At 38.7% G+C, this 21,464-nt stretch overlaps 2 protein-coding genes across 6 annotated transcripts in view; one reads left to right on the top strand and one right to left on the bottom strand.

Annotated features, from left to right (window-relative positions):
- Positions 1-21,464, bottom strand: part of LOC126210495 (uncharacterized) — a 467,621-nt gene that overhangs the window by 140,021 nt on the left and 306,136 nt on the right. The window lies entirely within an intron of this gene.
- Positions 14,777-21,464, top strand: part of LOC126210497 (uncharacterized) — a 502,330-nt gene continuing 495,642 nt past the window's right edge. For 2 of the 5 annotated variants that reach the window (XM_049939737.1, XM_049939739.1), the window contains exon 1: positions 14,848-14,899. Coding sequence is in view for 1 of the 5 variants with exons in the window: in XM_049939742.1 (XP_049795699.1) it covers positions 14,869-14,899 (31 nt within the window). In the remaining 4 variants the exon portion in view is untranslated. Of the gene's footprint in view, positions 14,900-16,618; positions 16,652-21,464 lie in introns of those variants that run through there. The other 3 variants (XM_049939738.1, XM_049939740.1, XM_049939742.1) reach the window with 2 other exon arrangements.

The following is a 21,464-nucleotide window of genomic DNA, read 5'->3' as shown; positions in this document are numbered from 1 at the left end:
AATAGTATATATTACATTGAAGAGCATTTGCTCAATAGTTTATGATTCACGTAGATGACAACATAAAAAGAGAAAATTCACCGAAAGGAAATGTGAAAAGTTGATAATAATAACTTATTATGAATTAAAGATGTACTGTTATTTTTAATATTCAGTGACTTCTTTCACTAGGATCCACAGAAAATTGATATATCATTTCTATCATTAGTTTACATACCAGTTTTATGATACTCAGACTTAATTGAACACCAAGACGAAGAAACCGCAGTTAAATAGTGTGTCAGAATACTTGCTATATGTCAAAAGTGGAGGCATTATGTTTCATTCAAAAAAAGTTCGTGCTTTACGTAGAAAATTAGCTGAAAGGCCTACAGCACCTATAATATACAGTATTTATTGTCTTTAGCGATGTTATTCGTCTGCTAAAGCAAAATTTTGAAAGTTGAATTGTCGAGATACCTAAAAACCTTTTATAAACAATTTATGATGAGATTGACATTTTAAAAATATGAATTCAAGTTGTCATTTGCGATATAAATTGCACTTTTTGCAACAACGCTTGGGTCTCTCTTTGTAACGTATAAATACGAGGCATTATACGTAGCTATTTCAACTGGCACCGATATCTCATTGGTTGGCGGTAAGAGCCAATGAGACGTACCTGCTTGTAGGTAGATCTTTGAACGCTTCGTAAGAATTTCGCGGGACCCATCTTGGTGTGTGTGTTGATGTTGTGGTTTTCTGAATTCATCGTCGCAAGGTATACTATGGATAATGTTGAACGGACTCGTGGTGTGGCAGGCCTGTGCGACGTGTGTGGAACAAATTTTAATACAAGAAAAAGCTTGTACCGACATATGAGGATGAAGCATCGCAAGAATATTTATGTACAGCCTAGGAAAGAAATATGTAATATTTGCGACAAGTTGGTAACAGACGTAAACAAACACATGAAGAGACACAATTTCGCATCTGGAAAGGTAGGAGGCAAGTTGGTTACCTCTCTGTCACCATATGAGTGCTGCGTGAATCTTAATGTAACTGCAAGCAGATGGCAGCGTGCTATATTGGCAAAGCGTGCTATATTGGTGAAAACGTTATGGAGATATCACCAGTGTGATATCGGGGATGCGGCCTTTCCTCTAAATTTTTAAAGTAGTTTCATGAAGCACAAATAACTTATTTTAGATATTTAAGTAATGCAGGCCCTAGTTTCTCACCGCGGCTTCACTGTGTTGTTCCACATCCCTGAAGATTCTCCTTCATAATTGGCAGTATGAAACATGATGGATGAATAAGTGCATTAATTGTGCTTACACGTTCTTTTTCCGTTGCAGTACGCTATTAAGATATTAAGCAAAAACCTGTTTTTTTTGTTATTTAGATGACATGTACTGAGTGCAATACATTTAGATGCTCTCGGAGGCAAGAACTGATACACCATTTGGAGTGTGTTCACCAACAGAAAATGGAGTGCAAAGAAATGACATTTAATTCTGTGGAAGGTGAGGAAACAAAAGTATAGTTTATTATTTGTATTTGCCAGATAACTGATGTTGTACATTTTTTGTATATGTAGGACTTTCCAGTGAGTTTATGAAATGATTTAGTATTTATTAGTGTTCATGTTGGGTGTCATTTATGTAAATATAGGTAAGAAAGTATCATAGGGTAATCAATGATTGGCAATATATCTTCAGTGTATAACTTAAAACTACTCTAAACTGTTGGACTTGTTAAGTTGTTAATCTGGATTTGCCCCAGCATGCTACATGTTTCTAAATCTTGGTGGTGGTGACAGGCTGATCTGTAGTGTAGCCCTAGGCTTAGTTTGGAATGTTGGCATAAAGCAGTCTGACATTGATTGTATGTACAGTCTTAGACAATAAAACTGACCGCCGGCCGGCCGCCACAGAGACTAAGTCCGAGTCATTCACTTAAGGTGGCCAATAAAACTGACCGCCCCTGACAACTCTAAGTCCGGCCATATGCACAATCTGGCAACACTGTAAGATGCGGAAGTGTTAGGAGGAAGTATTGTCTACTTCCGAGACGTTGTCGGACTATGTGAGCCCGTGGTCTAGTGGCAAGCGTCGTGTGTTCTAAGCTTATAGTCGCCTGTTCGCGTCCAACTGATTTTTTTTTTTTTTTTTTCCCACAGTCGGTCTAAAGTTATGAGTCTGACTGAACATCGAAGATAATTCGCTTCACATTCTACCCACCAGCAATAACAAGTATTCCAGAAACAATTCCGCAGGACAGCTCGTGGCTACGCCGCGATCATAACAGCTTACGCTCGAGCGTTTCGTCGCGCTGCAGCGGCTACCGGCCACCGGCCAGGCGCCACCCGCCGCCTGAAATCCGGCACCGCTCAGGTGAACGCGGCGCGACGCTGTCAGTGTATGTATCAACTGTCATTTTCGAATTTGAAGTTCTAGTTATCATCTTGCAGTTAAGCATTGGATTTTGCATACTTGAGAATCATGAACTACAGTTAAGCATTGTAAAATTGAGTCGCAAGTGGAAATAGGTGTAACATCTGCAACACAACGTTTACTTTTGGTATAACAGAGGGGTGAATGCAGAGGAGGCAGCTAGAAAGATTTGAATTGTGTGTGGAGCGAGTGCTTTTGGGAAAAATACGCCAGAAAAAGATATTCTTGTTTCAACAAAGATCGTTCTGGCATCAATGATTTTCCACATTAAGCAAGTCTCGACTACTGATATATGTGATAGATTACCATTTTACCATCATGCGACATTTGCATTCAACAGGCAAAGTTCAGAAGTCTGGTGTACGAGTACTACATGCTCTAATTCGAAACAACAAAAATCAACGGAGTGACTATTATTGAACGTCATCAGGTCGCTCATTGAGCATTCGTATGCAGTACTGTAACTGGTGACGTGTTATGATGCCTTTATCATTAACTTCCTAAGAAGAAATGAAAGGCTGAGCCCCTCCAAAAGACATAAACTCGTGCAAAGAGTAGTGTGAACATAATATTTTACATCTGATAGCTCCAAAAGTGAGTTTTGGGCTACGAATTCTACCAAAACACAGCTGGAATTTGTTGCCAACAACTGAGACACCTTTCGGTCTCAGCGTAAGAAAATCGAGCAACACAACTACATCACATGTTCTACTGCATGATAACGCACTTCTTGATTTGAGAAACAAAACTATCCAGGAGACTGAAATTAAAGTCGTCTCTCAGGCACTTGTATTGATAGAGAAGTCCTCTCTCAAGCACTTGTCCCTCTCGTCATATATTCGTTAAGTTTTACCTTTCCCGCTCTTGATCGATCAACCGTCGACGCAATTCATTTCTAGACGAAAATACTCTTAAAGCTACTCTGGTATAATTATATCGTTGAAACCAGTAGGTTTCTACTGGCGTAGAATTTGTAAACAACTTTAGCATTGTCAGATCGTTTTAGATATCGTGAAAGAAAATTCTTTTGCTGATTAATTTCTCATTGATGATTACTGTTGCGTTTAGTAAACTATCGGAAAATCCAATTAAAATATTCACTGTACTAATACAAAATAAATTCAGCTTACTACAGAAACATCACGATGGCAGACTATCTTAATAAAGCATTAAGTATCTGTGAGACGATTGAGCGTATTTTAATACGAATTAGTAGGACATTACCGACTTTTGACTTCGAAAAGATCCGTATTTACTTCATTTCCTGTATCATCCGCTATTATTATGAAAAGTGGCATTTCATAGATATAATTATGTATTCACAACAACAAAAAATATGTCGTCATTATGAATTTGGCAGTACCGTAAGGTTTTCGCTCTGACACTAAGGGTTACTGAAAGTAGCAAGGCGCGTTGTCTTACGATTCCCTTATTGCGTTTGTATCTGCCTGCTTGTAGCTCTGCTACAAAAGAATTAAAAATCTGGCTTTCAGCGAGTCTCGAAAGGCGAACGAAAGCAGCTTGCACCTGGTAGCCAAACATGTTTCTTGGGAACAGGCTACTTCCTAAGTGGGAAGACATTCTTATGTGGTTAAATTGTTGGCAAATGTCAGTCAGACGTGTGCTGTTGGTCTAAGCGTTTCGGTGTGTTGAATTTGTGCCAATGATTTTTCTACAGGTTTTTTCTGTCCCAAATAGAGAGTTGAAGCCTCCCATTAGTATTTTCACGTCATCTTGGTAAATTTTGCTCATAGTATTTTCGAGTGTGTTCCACAATTTTTCGACTTTTCGGTGTTTTCCTTATTTTCGATGTTGGTGGGGGCATGTGCATTTATGAGTGTATATTTTTTATAGGGGCTCTGAATGAGCATAGTCATAATTCGATTGTTGATGGGTGTGATTTCTTCGACAGAGTTGTTGATAGATCTGTGTTCGAGAAATGCAATGCCGAGGATTGGTGCGAGTTTCGCTACCTTTTGTTGTATTTTGAAGATGCCATGGTTTCCGTAATGCAAATTTAATTGTCAATTAATCGTGGTTCTTGAAGAGCAAGGATGAGAATTTTTTGGCGGACGATTTCTTTTGTGAGATTATTTTGGTTTCTTGTTTGGATCAATGTATCGATGTTTAGTTCTCAAATGAATGTTTTCTGCTTGTAGGGAAATTTACCAGAGATCTTCGATATTCTCTGCCGTGCTAACCTGGACTCCCCAGAGTGCGAAAATCCAACTGCCGCCTATTGGTGGCCAGGTTGTGTACCACCTGGGATAAAGTTACCTTTGCTTGCATAGTTCATGTTTTCTTGTGTTTCATTGGTTTGGCCTGGGTGATACCAGGACCGGACAGGACCAGAGGGTGTTGAAGCCTTTGGAAGCAAATATTTTCAGCCAAGCTCATTGAGCTAACAGACGGTGACCAGAGTAGCGGTGATTTTCACTCAGATGTGTCTGGATTTTGGGTTCAACGGATTGAGTAGCCGTTCAGGATTGTGTTAGTATTTGGTTCACCACACGTATTTGATTCCCACGGTACCATCCATATGGGGGAGGGTTTCCCCTATCGGCCACACGGGATTTTTATTATTATTATTATTGTCATTATGTCATCAGCAAATCCGATATGGTGTATCTTCCCTCCACTGAAATAGATGTGTGTTGTTCGATTCAGTATTTCCATCACATAAACATGGTTTATAATTACGTTACATTGCTGCTAGTAGACATATTTCTCACTTTTTCTTAGACAGTTGCTAGCTGTTACCCCATCATAGGAATTTATGTGCGCAGCATTGTTGCAATACAGACGTTCAAATTATCCGATTTCTGTAATTTCATTTCGATACAAGATCATCCTAATCGGATTCAGCCAGTCAGTCTTAATGTGGCTATCCGACTACGACGCTCATCATATGATAGACTGGGTGAACCACATTCTTAATCGGACTGTTGAATCCAGATCACTTATCTATGACAGGAAATGAATTCTTAAACACTGTGCTTATTACAAATACGTTATTTAAATATAAATATATGAACTAACGACATAACAATGTATTTACAGGAGCAGAGACCCATCCATCATAGTAGAGCAGTGCGAGATTGGTTTCAGGGCCAAGAGAGGATGAAGCTGTTGCCGTTTGTTCCACGATCACCGAACATCAACCAGATAGAGAATATGTGGGCAGAGGTAACAAGGTCATTGCCATGTGTCCCTACAAATGCAAGCGACCTTTGGACGAATATAGAAAACGTATGGTGGGAAGTAAACCATCACGCTACACTGTCGACGACTTAATGAAATCAATTCCCCTACGCCCTCGAGAAATCTTACGTAATGATCGTGGGTGGGTTGGTTACTAAAAGTATACTCGTCCACAAAGCCCATGTGGACAGTTATCTGATAATCGGTCAAGCTTTGCTTTGTCGCAGCCTTTTAGCATACATCAAGTCCATTTACTTTCAGTCCCCTCCTTACAATTCTTGCAGTGCAAGGTAATTGAAAAATCTCATCCACTCGACGCCAACTGAGGAACTGACTGGTGCATGTGTTGTTCAACACACAGTAGTTGTCACCCTCACAGGAATCAATGACTGTTTGTGTGTGTGTGTGTGTGTGTGTGTGTGTGTGTGTGTGTTTTCGTGTTAACGCACGATGTGAATCAATACTATTAACATTAGAGAGACTACCAACAATAAATATTGCATCAAATATGACTGTAAAGTATTTTAATGTGATGGGAAGCTACAAACTGAATTTTTACCCATCCCACGTCCTGCGTATTATATTAAGTAAGATCTATTAACTCCATAGTATAGTTAGCAGAGACAGTGCGCTCTTGTTGTCGAGGCTCGCGACAAGTGCAGCGATTAGCAGTGCCCAATGCCGCAGCGATTTGTTTATGTTGGCTGAGCGTGGACACTGCAGCAGACGCTTCGCCCTAAACAGAAAGAAATCACCTTGGCTCTGACTCCAGTGAGCGGATATCACTGCCTGCGTGTTCTTATAGTAACCAACGTGAGACTCTACTCACAGGTGCCATGGAGCAATTGCAACGGGTATCATGTCATTAGTCATCAGAATATTAACCAGTGATGAAACGTCCACTCTATTTGAATCCCAAGACAATAGGAACCTTGTCACAAAGGAATGTGAGGTGATGTCAAAACTTATCCAACATACAAGAATTAACTGCAGGGCTTTCATGTTTGCAGTAATAGCACACAAGGAAATATTATGTCTTGGAAGCGTATATTTCATTTCCTCTTCTCATATTAACGCCCTTGTTTTAATATGAAGTGAGAAAATAAACACGAAAAACTAAAGTTCCTGAGAAGCATATAAGTCATTTCCTCGTCTCATATCACAACTTTTGTTTTAGTATGAAGTAAAAAAATAAACAGTTTAGAGTTCTGAAGCATAATATGACACCAGATTCTTATCGTAGGCGCTATCGGAAACACCAAAAGCAGGGAGCTGTCCATTCTTTCGTCCAACAGTCTGTTTCCTTTCATGTATTTATTCCTCCCGCTAGGAGATTATTATTTAAGGACTTGTGGGCATCAAGTTCTTCAGCAGAACAAGCCTTATGTTATTGTGCTAATTACCGTATGGAAAAAATGCAACAAAGACGAGTTCCGCTAGAGCAGTGAGGTTATTTGCACATGTGTGTATTCAGCAATGACTGCCAGCTGCCACAACACTTCACAGAATCCTTGCGGCAGGCAACACAACTGTGCGTGCACTTCAGACTTCATTCAGTGAGACGTCAGGAGATGGATGAAAACGTCAAATTAACGTCGCTTTCCGAGTCGTATTCAATCCAGAATGAGGTGTTATTAAGGTAGTTGGGTGATCTAGCAATTCTACTTTTATGATTCCCATATGAGTATTTCGATAGCCAAAAGAACCCGTTAGTGTGAAACTATCGGGAACTGCATTATATCAAACTGCAAGAACTTCAGACAATACGTGGACTCTACTCTTCGCTGGGTGACCTATTACTGTTATTTAGCATTCTCTCCGTCCTAGTCAAATGGTTAAAATGTTTCTGAGCACTATTGGACTTAACATCTGTGGTCATCAGTCCCCTAGAACTTAGAACTACTTAAACCTAAGTAACCTAAGGACATCACACACATCCATGCCCGAGTCAGGATTCGAACCTGCGGCCGTAGCAGTCGCGCGGTTCCGGACTGAGCGCCTAGAACCGCTAGACCACCGCGGCCGGCCACGTGCTAGTCGTAATGCAAATGGAACTTCAGAGGCGCTTTCCGCTATTCTTGACAAACATCAGTAACCTGTAATCACTGAGAGTCACAACTGCGTGATGATAATGGTTCAGGTTGTCAGTAGTTGTGGTGGTGTTACGTTGTCAAACTGCTTACAGTAACGTTAATGGTGGCGCACATACTTTAGCGCTGACTACCTACTTAAGTAAAGATAGTGTTGTGGCGTCGTCGCTTGTCTTTATTTGGCCTCAGCTTGAGTAATCCGATTTAACGAACATGGTACTCCAATCGCGGGCTCCTAATAAAGTATGACTGCAGAGATTATCGTGCGGATATTACATTAATTCTGCAATGAAATGCTTAACAAATCTTACCCTCAGATATGCAGCTGGAATGACTAATTACACAGGTACTCCATGTTGCACTAAGTGATCAGTTCGCTGCAATCCTGCTTGTACTGTTCGTAAATACTCGTATACTTCAGAAATGGTTCTAATGGCTCTGAGCACTATGGGACTTAACTTCTGAGGTTATCAGTCCGCTAGAACTTAGAACTACTTAAACCTAACTAGCCTAAGGACCTCAGACACACCATGTCCGAGACAGGACTCGAACCTGCGACCATTGCGGTCGCGCGGTTCCAGACTGTAGCGCCCAGAACCGCACGGCCACTCCGGTCGGCTTGCCATATGAACCATTTGAACTGTTTAACACAAAATGACATTAAAAATTTAAGTTATTCACGAGCAGCTAGTTGAGAATATGTATGAACATTAAATGACACGACGAACCGTCTTGTTCTGCATATGGATTCAAACCCAGCTCATGCAGACTAAGCAAAGATTTCGTGACTGACGGCAACTAGCAGTCATTCCTGATTAGGCATACAGAGATGATATACCTCGATTTTAGACAGTATCAGTTAGCAAATATCAACTTTAAATTGCATAACGCAAACATTTTTAACAGACGCGAATTCCTACCCAGCATCTATTGTCCCTGTTAACGAACTACGAGAGATGTTAAATATTGCTTCTTCACAAGTAACTTACTTGAAATGCCGTGAGGTAAAGCTGTGTGTTGGACACGGATTCGAACCCGAAACCTAATCGGATTGCTATCGAAGCACAGTCAAATGTGACATATCGGAATTTCGCGGCAGTAGCTAGATGTTTTAACTGAAATGACGAGACGAAACATTAATTTTTTCCTTCCCAGGACTCCAACCCGGCACCTATCGCTGTTATATTCTAGAGAAAACGAACGTTAAATATGGGTTTGTTGCACCAGCAGTGACATGTGAGCATGTTTGAACTAAAATAATATGACGAAGAGTTCAGCGCTCACTGGGAATAGAGCCCCACACATATCGTTGTTGACTACACACAAAGAGACGTCAGCTACCGAATTTTTCTCCACCAGCTGCTCAGAATAGCATCTTGAACTTACAGTCATCTCGCAAATAGTTCTGTGTCTCACTGGGAGTTAAAAACGTCAGATATCGTTAGTGTTGACAGCGAATGAAAATACATTAAAAATCGAAATTATTATCCACCAGCAGATAGGTGTTCTCATGCTAGAGCTTGATAATACATAATTAAATCTTTAGTGCCGGGCCAGGATTCGATCCCATTCACGCGTAATATGTGAAGGTGTTGAGGAATCTGCAGTTTTGAACAAACATCAAATTGTAGCCGAGCTGTATTGCCACGAAGGGACCAAATTCCGCGTTAAGGGCGGTCTGAGTTGCATTCCCAGTTCAGAACCAATTTTATCGACATACATAAGCTCAAATAAAAGATGGAATAAGTGTCCTGTGACCATACATAGCGTTTGTGTCGTCACTTGAAATAAATAACTAGTATAAGAAAGGTTACTGGTGATAGAGTTTCTACATGTCGCCACTCCAGACTTTATTGTGGTTCAACCTACCGTCTACTTGGTAAAGAAGGAATATCATCTTTAATGTGAATTTCCAGACCACGCAGCCATTACATCTCCTTCACTTGGTGTAGCCAGGAGAGAATGGAATCTGTCTCTCCCTATCTAAAATCATTGACAGAAGTGGGAATCGAACCCAGACCATAGGTATAACAACCTACCATCCGTCCAACAGACCACGAAATCCTCTTCTCTGCGAGTCATTTTTCTATCGTAACGCAGTTGCGCCACACTGGATGAAAATTCTGACACACAGGCTCCCTGTAGTAATTTGCAGCATGTTCAGTACATTCATTTACTTGGTTGACCAAATCACCATGAACTAGCTGCCTCGCCTACCCAGTGTATACATTCGACTATTTTGTAATCACAGAAATAAAATCACGTAACTGCCACCTACACACAACTGCCAACAGTGTAGGATGCAGAAGTTTAAATAGGAAGTGTTCCTTTCCACTTGAGCTATTCTATTGCGCTATCTGTTACTAGAAAACGTCGTTCAGTTCAAAAGAAAAGCTGTAACTGTTTGTCTCTCAGAAGTCAAGACCTGGCCATATGCATAATCTCACAGTGCTGTGGAATCCAAAAGTTCTGGAGGAATAGTTGCCGAGCTCTGGAGCTGTTGTAGCTACGTGTCAGCTTGTAGCATAGATAAGATGTCGCGAGTTCGAATACATTCAGTGCTACATTTTTTAAAACGCAATTCTGCTCTCTGCTGAAGTTATCAATCTAATGGAACTTTGAACATAATTCCCTTCACTTCTCAACCCAAAGTAGTCGCATGTGGAAAAAGGACTAACTACTGTGACATTTTGTTCTATTCAGGTTTAATAGACAGCAGGCAGCAGATGCATCTCGAAGATGTGCAGGGAGAGCGCATCGTGCCATAATATGTCAGAAAAGTATTTTCTACATTAGCCGTCGTGTGGTAGTGATATTTTATTCTTCTTCAAACTTTGTTTGACAGCTTTAACTCAGAACAAATTTTCTACATGCATGTAATCAATAAACTGCATGTGCATTGTCAGACTGTCATAGGTAACATCAGAGAATTCGCATATATCGTTGATGATTAATGTCTCTCTCATGTTTACTATTGTTTTAACAACACTAAAGGAAACCTTACGAAAATTGTGCACTGTATTATAAGAAATGAAATAAAACTAACCATGATAACCTTACGACGAAAGTATCTGTACACAAGCATGCCTCTATCGACACGAATTAGTAAAATACTACTCACTTAGATTTTGATTGGGTCTGTGTTTAATTGGTATGATGTGTCATACTCAAGAGGGATGCAAATGTGGCATTTCATAAATATAGTTACGTATTCCTAGAAACCCAAAATTCGCTTGTCAGCAGTGGAAAGAGGCGTTACCTGTTGTGCAGCATTGTAAGTTTTTCAACATTGCACTATGAGCTGAAAGCATTTTCTTGCGATTTCCTTATTGATGTTTGATCTGACTGCTTGTAGCTCTTTCACAGAAGGGATAAAAACGTTACCAGTCAGTGAGACTGGAACTGCGAACCGTAAAAGACGCTGTTTCACAGGTCAGCACGTTACCACAGAGCTGGCGAGGAGGTATGGGTCTCAGCTTCCTATTTTGAAGGCAATAGTAACTAGAACTCGTAAACCGCTATTTAAAGGTCGAGAATAGTTGCGATTTCCACTTGCAACGACTTTCCTGCGCTGAAAACAGTAAATTTTCAATCTTTTGTTACCCTTCAAGCGATAATAACTCAGATTATTCAATGGAAATGACAGGTAAAATCAAGTGAACTTTGAGGCTTAATTCCGTGCACACCAGGAAGTAACTCGTCGATCACAGAGTTGCCAAACATACGTTGCCTTGTTGCCAAATCTCAGTTACAGTACCAGCAGGAAGAAGGCGAACCGATGTGATCCTACAGCGGTCTGGGAAGTGACCATAGCTGGTGTCTCCAAGTCGCGGCTGCTACGGCCTGGAATACGTAATGCGTCTGATTCGCTTTCTGTAACTAGGTTTAGGGACTGGAGCGTAGTTACTAATAATACTCAGAACTGACTGCAAACTGAGCATCATAAATCAGCAACTCTCATTGTTTTTATATTTCTTTCGTAAGTGTACTCAAAACTAAGAAAGTCATTCACAGGCGTTTTCGTGCCTCGCCGATAGTCGAACACAACATACAAATAAAAATAAAAAAGAATGTGTGTGTGTGTGTGTGTGTGTGTGTGTGTGTGTGTGTGTGTGTGTGTGTGTGTGTGTGTGTGAGAGAGAGAGAGAGAGAGAGAGAGAGAGAGAGAGAGAGAGAAATAAAAAGCAATGAGAGAGAGTGTAAAAAATTGTTGTAAAGAAATTGAATCATGGTATTTAAAGAAATCTTTCATTAAAATGACACGTTCCACATCATTACGAAATGTCGTATTCATGATCTATGGAACAAGAGTTAGTCTAATGTAATCTTCTCACATCATATTGATGATTAGCCATGAAGAGTCATGAATTACCGAAATTTTTGCCAATACCAGTAACCAAATCTAAACTTGACAATAAAAGACGACAATTTTTGTATTAAACCGTGACTCCTATCAAGACCCTTTCGTCCCTGTTATCTAACCACGAAAGATGTCTGATATACCTCCATTCTGAAGTAACAAAGTGTGCATGCATTTAAAGATGAAGTGCATGATGTGAAGTTCTGTGACGGAGATACGAACCCAACACGTAATCCGATTGTTAACTAAGAAAAATCAAATGTTACGTATCGGTTTTTCTTACGAGCCGCTAGGTGTCTGAATCTAAAATAAGGATACAAACTTTTGTGCCTAAGCGACAATCGAACTGCACACCTACCGTGCATCCACGAATATAGCTTAAGTATCAGTTGCTTACTCATGAACAGTAAGATGTGTGCGTGTTTGACCAGAAATAAGGACACCTGTTGCGATTCTTGGCAACACATGAACAGACATTGAAATTGCGCGTTAATTTTCACTAGCAGATGGGTGTGCACTTGATAAAGCTAGAAATGAAATTATGAATATTTTTGTACTGGATCAGGTTTCAGACCCACATACTTACCTTTGGAGGAGACCTAGAGAAGATTGCAGTCTTGGGAAAAGGAACGAAATGACTGAACTACTGTTCCGAGAGAGTCAGATCCTCGACAGAGGAGATACGAATTCGAATCACAGTCCAGCACCAAATTTTTAAACGTCTCTAGTTCAATCAAGTACAAGTAAAATAACAGCCCTGTCCCTTTAAATGGCTATCGGTTCATCAAAAAAATAAAATTTTCTAATGTAAGTAAGCTTACTGGCGACTGTATTTCTGGTTACCATGACTTCCGCTGTGTCATTTCCCAACGTAAACTGGCTCTGCCTAGTTGGTAATGAAGGAACGTGATGTTTAATGCGGATTCTGGATTATAACGTCTTTCTCTTGAGGTTACCAGAGGTAAAATAAATCTGTTTGTGCCTCTTAAAAGTAAATGCCTGAACCCACGCATTGCACCTGTGATAGTTCGTTCCACCAGACCATTGTGGCCACATTACCCAGCCCCAGGAGTGTGCTGTAACGGATGATGTGCTTAGCTTACAAAATTAGTCACCGGTGGAAAAAATGCGAGTCTATTAAATGGTCATGTAGAAGCAAGCTTCTGACGCAGAGATTATGCTATTCTCATGTCAGCAGGATGTAAAGACTTTTCTAGGCATCATAGGCTGGATGTGAAGCCATTTTGATTTTTCACAAATTCAACAAATTTCTTAGTCCGAGAAAATCCACTGTGAAGCGTGAAGTTGCCGGATAATTCGATTATTACTGTTATTATTAATATCATTTTATTCATACCGCCGCTGGAACACGACCGTAGTCTTCAGGTAAAACGCGAGACCAGCTTATATGACGTCTGGCGACCGAAAGCACATATCGACAAAATTTTTATCGCCTCTTTCCTCTCGGTGCTGAGGCTATGAGTGTAATTCAAGCGAATCTACAATACCATATTAGCTGGTCTCGCGTTTTACCTCAAGACTACGGTCGTAGTCAAGAGTAATGTACTAAGACCGGAGTCAAGACCTCCTCTGGGAAGTGTCGCAGTCTGTATGCTGTCAGATCGAGCATATTGCCGGACATAGATTTCTGAGAGGAGCACGACTGTATTGTCCACCTTACGTGAACGACTCGGCGGTCAATGTTTTGGTCTGAGACTGTATCTACAACACATATTGCACACTGAAGACCCAGAAGAATTTAAAAAAAAAAGTAGTTTATGAGAGCAACGTTAACCATAGCGTTCGAAGTATCCATAGTATTGTATACGTGTGTGTAAACGCCTTCCAATGACCACTCAAGGAAGACAAGGATACACAGTCTAGCTTCAATATTACAAATACGCCTCAGTTTGTGGATGAACTCAGACTTAGGTTGATAATAATTTTGAAAATTTAGCAGCACTGTACCCATTGGTGTTAAACTCGTTTTCAACCAATGATTCCCATAGCTACAGGGATACTACTTGTGATACCTCTTTGACAAAATACTTAAGCAGTTTTATCAGACGAAAAGATCAACCTGACACAAACTGTGGGAAGTTTGTTTTACAACCTTCGTACCTGGATATTCAGCTTTTTCCTATTTGAGATATCTGTGAACGTTGCTGCTTAAGACGATTTAAGCAGAAACTAAATTCCCTCAGCTTCGACAATGTTTAAAGAAATCGTCTTATCGGCACTAAATCGTGGTTTGTGAATTGTTTACCGGCCGTACTCTTCCGTATTTTGCCGGTTGGAAGGCGAAAGCATACTGAAAAATTTCACACAGAAATTACTGTTACAGTGTACTTATGGAGCCAAATGAGTGAATTGCGTATTTTCCGGGGAGAAAGAGCACTGGCAAACAGTCTTCGCTACATTAGGTTATTTAAACTGGCGTCACTCTGAGCTAGAATTTATGGTCACCGACTAAGTGTAAGGTCAACGTTTCGGATGCGGGTTTTGCGACTGTGAAATACTTTCCTACATTATAGAAGCGAATATTAAATTTGAACTAATATTGGGAAAATTTTGTACTTGGACAGCTTAGAATGAAAATACTTCTGTTTATTGCAAAGGGAAACAATAGATTTTCTAAAACACTGTCTGTCATACACAACTTGAAACAGGTCATGTCGACCAAATCATGTGGCAGAACTGACAGCAACGTATATCGGAAGGCAGTAAGATCTCTTGCCTTTTGGTTTGTCAGTACTCGATAGCCATTTCTAGGCGAAAGTAAATGAAGAAAGGCAGTGCGTTTGTGTTACCAAGTAACGTCTTCGTCAATTACTTTAGTTTTATTGTAATCTACGAGTAATTGCTGGTGTTTGATATTAACATGAAAAGGATTCCGTAGGATTGACAATTGACTCTTGAGGATTCATACTGCGAAGTAGAAAAGTATTTTGGCCAGATTAAAATTCCAAAGGTCTCAGGTTCAATCCCCAGTCCATTGTAAACTGTAAGGCCTCTTGTCTGTTCAGATGTTGGAGGAAGGCAATGGCATGTCACAAACATTACCATGCCAAGTATAGTATAGTTGTATCCAAAACAATATTCAGATTGACAATTGCTGTTCAGCTAAATGAAGATGTTTAGCAACTGTTCCTGCATATTTTTTGTCTTGTTTCCTAGATGGGTACTATGTGCACACAATGCCTGGGCATCACTTTTGAATCTAGGGCAGTTCCACGAGTCTGGCTTTATTTTATCACTTTGATGATAAAGACCTCGAACCATTATACAACAATTTTACTCTATTTCATACATAAACGTAATTTTTGTAATAGTGTATTACATTGGTCTCATAACACAATAATTCAGCACATCTATTTCCAGAAAAATTGTTATGGAGAGGAATTAATGGGAAACAAAATGATATAGAAGATACATGCCTTAAATATTTTACTAACTAGATTTTAAAAATGTAATTTTGGGGGATTCTTTTGCAGTAAACTACAAAGGAAGTTGTTAATATGAAGGCTATATTTTAATGGCCTAGCCAATCTATCTCAAATTGCAGCACAGCCAACATATACTGAATTATGTGCAATCTCATAAGAGTCAAGGAATGTAAGTCACTCTATTATAATTTTGTCATTCTGGTACTCCATTTTCATCATTCTATTAGAAAATATTGTTAAAACATACTTCTTGTAACTGCCATGAGACTTCTATTTATCTTTTGAATCTGTATTCGCATGTCTATTTTCCATAAGAAAGCAACATTTAGGGTTTTCGAGTAATAGGAGACAGCAATAAAAACGTCAGCCTGGGGACCTTAACAATTAAATACATTGAATAACAGCTATTGAAATGTATTGGCTCAAGAAACATAGTTCTTCATTGTTGTTACTATATGCCTTTCCAACGCTTTAAATAAAATAGTTTTCAAGGGTAACTAGAAGATGAAAATTTAGGTGAGGTAACATTTGTTCAGTTCCAGCACTTCTCAAAACAAGAATGAAGCTTTGAAGTAAATGTATTTTTTAACAGAACTGGTAATCGGATGGTTTGTCATGGAACAGTCCTCTTAACATTTATAAGGCAGGGTAGGTAGTACTGTACCTTGTTGCTGACAAGTGGTTAAAAAATAGTTTTGCATCAGTCACATATGTTATATAGCACCATTGAAAGTGAATTGCCTTTGAGAACCCCACACTCACATGAGTGAGCGCAGTTAATGTTTAAGTTGTAGGACAGTTCTTTCTACCAATTTAATATTTGCATGTCGTGTGAAGTGTTGAGCATCAAATGTTGACCTGCAATGGATGTAGTGGCAGTAGACTGGCTATGATGAATGTCACACAAATCTTGGATGGAATGGGTACTATAAATTGAGAGAAAAGTTAATCATTCTCCAACTAACCTCGAGGGAATTACATGGATTGAAAATGTAGTTAAAATGATATATGTGAAAGATTAAGATGTAGGGCTGCTGCACCTTTACAAAACCACCAGGAGGTATTTGCCTTCTATGTATTGTCATCCACATGGAAAGAGTTGCTATTCTGCAGTACCAGGTATGGGTTCACAATCTCAACATCTCAAACATGTACTCATGAGTGCACCACTGTAGTGTATATTTCAGAGTAGATGTGTGAAATTTCGGTACTCGAGCTAATTTTATTGCATCCTGTCTAAGACAAAAATGTAAAATAAGGGAAAAGCAATTGGCTTAAAATACTTCATATAGTTAAATACAGTGCCATCCCTACAGACAACTGACATGACACCGAATGTAGATTTACTTGCAGGAACCAAATGTTTGTATTTAAAGCCGTGTTTGGGCATTTCAGTAGCCTTGGGATTGTACTGGTATGTTAATGCTGAAAATTTACCTACTTCTGTTGTGAGATGTATAAATTTTACAGTAACTTTTCCCTCATGTGTTACTGATTTGTTATTGCACTAAACGTATCAAAAAGATGTAAACCTATTATGATCCAACACACACACACACACACACACACACACACACACACACACACACACACACACACACACATTAATAGATGTCTAACACATTTATATACTTTTGATCTTCTTTACCTGTTTTACAGCTAAGTTCAGAAACGGATACCAGGACTGATTTGGATTAGTACCAATTTGGAGAGTGAATACATTACAATGTTGTAAAATCGAAAATGTGGACCACAGACCAAGAGTCGACTTATCACAAATGTGCTGCTAGTGTCCCTGTGTGCTATGAACAGCTTTGTTGTTCTTGTCATTATGCAGAGTAAGCACTGTGAAGCCCAGAAACTGCAACTGGCTATTCATATTCTACTTCAGCAATGAATGTAGCCATGTGGCGAGTTAACAATGACACTTAAGAAAAAATGCAAATCTTACTCTATAATATTAATGTAGATAGTGTCATCTCTAGCCATAAACAAATATGTGAAGCATTCAATAACCATCACTGCAACAGCCCCCTACTCCATTGATCAGACATAAAGTTATCACCAGGGACACTTGCTCGATCCAGTCTCACTAGCTGATATCTTCAGTATTATAAAACTGAAAACAAATTCTCATATGGTTTTGATGGCAAATGATAATCTGTCCAGAGAAGTGGATCAAAACACCAAAATGCTTTGCACATTCACACTCTTATTTCATTCAATTTTGAGGCATCTCAGATCAAGAAATGATCTGTATATAAAGAACAGAGCAGTGTAAGGCACATGGTAGTTTTACATAACCAAGTGTCGAAAAACAAGGGGACAGACAAAAATTCAGAGAAAGTAAAAAGCTTCAAGAAATTCTATATAGCTAAATAATTAGTGAATGAGTAAAATGAGTGTCCTGTAAGTGCTTCTTACAGTAGTGTATTATTTATTAACATAAAATTAAGAACGACATTCAGATTCCAACAACTGTGGTACAACAGCTGTTCACTACATTCTTTGTAAAGAAAATCAATGAAAGTGCTTGGGCTTCCGTGGCCAGCCAGTCAACATAAAAGCTTTCTGGGTATGGTACGGCGTCATAATGTATAAAACTACTGCTGCTGGAGAATAACCAACGTGTTGGCCATGGTTGCAGCAGCCTTCTTATGATGCTGAACCATATCCAGAAAACTTATGTCTAATACCAATGAAAGTTTACTGAAGCATTTCTTTTCAGGCATTGATAATTTATGAATCACTAAGTTTCATCTGAATGCAAACCCACCAAAATTACGAGTCTTCAGTTATGTAAGCAACAAGCCTTTCTCTAGAGATTGCATCACAATGATAAAGGATTTTACATCGTAATACAATGAATGCTCAACATATACATTCAGATTATATAAGGTTTATTTGCACAAAGACATTACAATTATACAGTGAAATACAGATTAATCTGTCAATGAACTTTACAAACAATGATCAGGATTTCTCATAATACAGTGAAGGACAGCGTAAAATATATAGACATTACAATCACACTGAAATATGAATCTGTCAGACAGTGAATTCCATAAAATACACTTCCTTTACATCATCTGAATTATTTGTACTCTTTACATGATCATCACAACAGCAGTGCATTAAATGATATGAAATTATCTGAATAACGAGTAATTATACTAGTTTATGAAAAAGATGACATTTGTGAAACTGGCAGCAATGCCAATAAATATCGCAGAAAAGTCTGGTACTTATGCACAGTCAGTGCATTTTTTAGTTCTAGTATGACTGTCAAACATCGTTCATGTTTTACAACTGTAGAATGTTTGTGTTCCAAATCAACATTATATAATGGACAGCATAGTATATCAGTTGCATAGTTTCCTTTCCTTTTGGGAATATGAGCGTAATAGCAGTAATGAGTTCTTTGCCGAGCGAACGAGAAGACTTCATGGTCAATCACCAAGCACTGTAGATCAGATGTAGAAGGGTAGTTGGTTGCTGTTGTCTTGAATTCGCCTGCCAAAGGTTGATATCAGCAAAATGTTCTTCAGGAATGACCAGCAACATCTTGGAACAGCCCATCTAGTACATGAAACATTTTTAAATATATGAACACCACACAAAATCTGAATATACCTGAAAAATTGATGTCGTTAGTAGAGACAGGGGTACTTTTTTATGAAGTCAATGTTCTAACCAAATTAAACTCCTGCTGGACCAGGAGAGCAGAGGAGGGAGGGGGGGGGGGGAGGGTGATAGGAGATTTGCAGATCACTGTGTGCATATCAACAACTCAACACTTCTGCTTTACAGTATTACTGGTCTTCTTTCATCCTTAAGCGTTTACATTCTACAACAACTTTCCTATGACATTTATATATTCCAGAATTCAAAACCAGAACAGCTGTTGGCATGAGTGACAAAAGTAGATAATTTAAGGTGTTGCGTAACAACTCAAATCACTTAAAGGCAAGTCTTCGGGTCCAGGTGGTATACCAGTCATGTTCCTTTCCGAGTATGCAGATACAATAGCACCTTTCTTAGAAATCATATACAACCTCTCACTTGACGGAAGGTCTGTTCCTAAAGACTGGAAAGCAGCACAGGTCACACCAATATTCAAGAAAGAAAATAGGAGTAACTCATTGAATTACAGACCCATATCACTGAACTAAATTTGCAGTTGGATTTTGGAGCATATACTGTACTATAACATGAATCACCTTGCGGAAAATGACAGATACATAACCAACACGGATTCAGAAAACATTCTTCTGCAACACAGGTAGCTCTTTATTCCCATGAAATAATGAGTGCTCTCAACAAGTGATATCAGATAGGTAGGACAGAATGAAGTCAAGTGCTGAGAGAAATAAAGATTGAAACAAACCTTCAGTTTCAGAAAGAAATCTAACAGCAAAATCCTGCCACATTACAGGAATCAGCATAATTTTTTTTCCACCCAATTTCATCGCAGTAAATGTGAAATGCCAGCTATCTTCAGTGCATCAAAATATTCGAGGGCTTAGAAGTAAAATTAATGAACTACTTATGTGCATTGATGGATTAGAGTCATTGAACCTAGTTGATATAAACTACCTCTCTGAACATCATGTGACCACTGGTATAGTAGACATGTGAAACCTTACAGAATGGAAGTTAGCCTCTTACTTCTGTAGACAAAATATGGAGAAAGGAGGAGTTGCGACAGTTTTAAATTTAAGAATCTTGACATTAATAAATTTTTCTTAGAGTAGCACTTAGAAGCATGTGCAACAGAGATACAATTTCGTAATAGGTCCTTTATAAAGTAACCCTACACAGAGCACCTTCAGGAAATTTCTACCTGTTTTTAAATGGTCTTCAAGCTTTATTATCTCATCTAAAAAAAAAAATAATAATAAAATGAATTTTACGAGCCATATTCAGGCAGAAAATCGTAGGCAAAATTGTCCAAAAATTCAGAGTTTTACTTTTAATAACTCAGCGACTGAAGGTATGATGAATGTGAAACTTGGTATCTCGTAGCCTAACAATGTAAGGTTCTCAAATATACAGTTTCATTTACGTATCATTTTTCCAATGCTGAATAAATTAAGTGAAAAGTTGAAGATTTTGTAAGGTGGTCAGAATGTAATGTTTTGGACCTGAATTTGCAAAAAACTGTGTTCTATAAAACTTATTTCATTATCCAATGTGGGCTATCAATGCTAGATAAATTAAATCAAAGTTGGACGCAGGAAATGCAATGTGAAAAAAATGTAAACTTCGGATTCTTATATCTCCGAGTACACACATGTTGAACATGAAAATTAATACACAATATATCACTAGCAACATTTCATTCATCTACTACTTTCCAATGGTCTGAAAATAGGACTCATTTGACACTTCTTTTACCAACACAGTTTTTATTAAAGCTACAAAACTAGTCTCATTCTAGACATGTTTGAAGGAGCCCCCTCCCCTGATTCATGGGTTTAATTTCAAATATGTGATAACAATGCTACACAAATTTGGGGCAAAGTAACTGGAAAAATCGCACTATGAATAAAGTCTTAACTTCGGTTTTTGATATTTTGTTGATTAACGGCTGGATAAACATGAAGCTGTGGACAACAACAACTTGTGAACATAAAGTTTTCCAATATAAAATGTCATTCATGTAATACTACCCACATTTATACAAAACCAATTCAAACTTAATTTTTGTAAAAATTACAAAAATATATCACATTCAATTAGCTTCCAGAAAATTTGTTTTCCACACCGGTTTTCGAACTAATCACAGTCAGAAAGAGCATGCTTTCAAGCAGCCAGAAAATCATGCTCGATTTTTCAGTGTATGCTAACAATACCTGAAAATGAGCAACAAATTTGAGAGTTGTACGTCGTTTTTATTTTTAAGTTGATAAGTAACAGCTCACAATATAGC

The sequence above is a fragment of the Schistocerca nitens genome, chromosome 10 (genome assembly GCF_023898315.1).
Source record: "Schistocerca nitens isolate TAMUIC-IGC-003100 chromosome 10, iqSchNite1.1, whole genome shotgun sequence".
In the NCBI taxonomy this organism is placed as follows: Eukaryota; Metazoa; Arthropoda; class Insecta; order Orthoptera; family Acrididae; genus Schistocerca; species Schistocerca nitens.
Note: the sequence above shows the minus strand (reverse complement) of the source record. Positions and strands in the feature narration are given on the sequence as shown.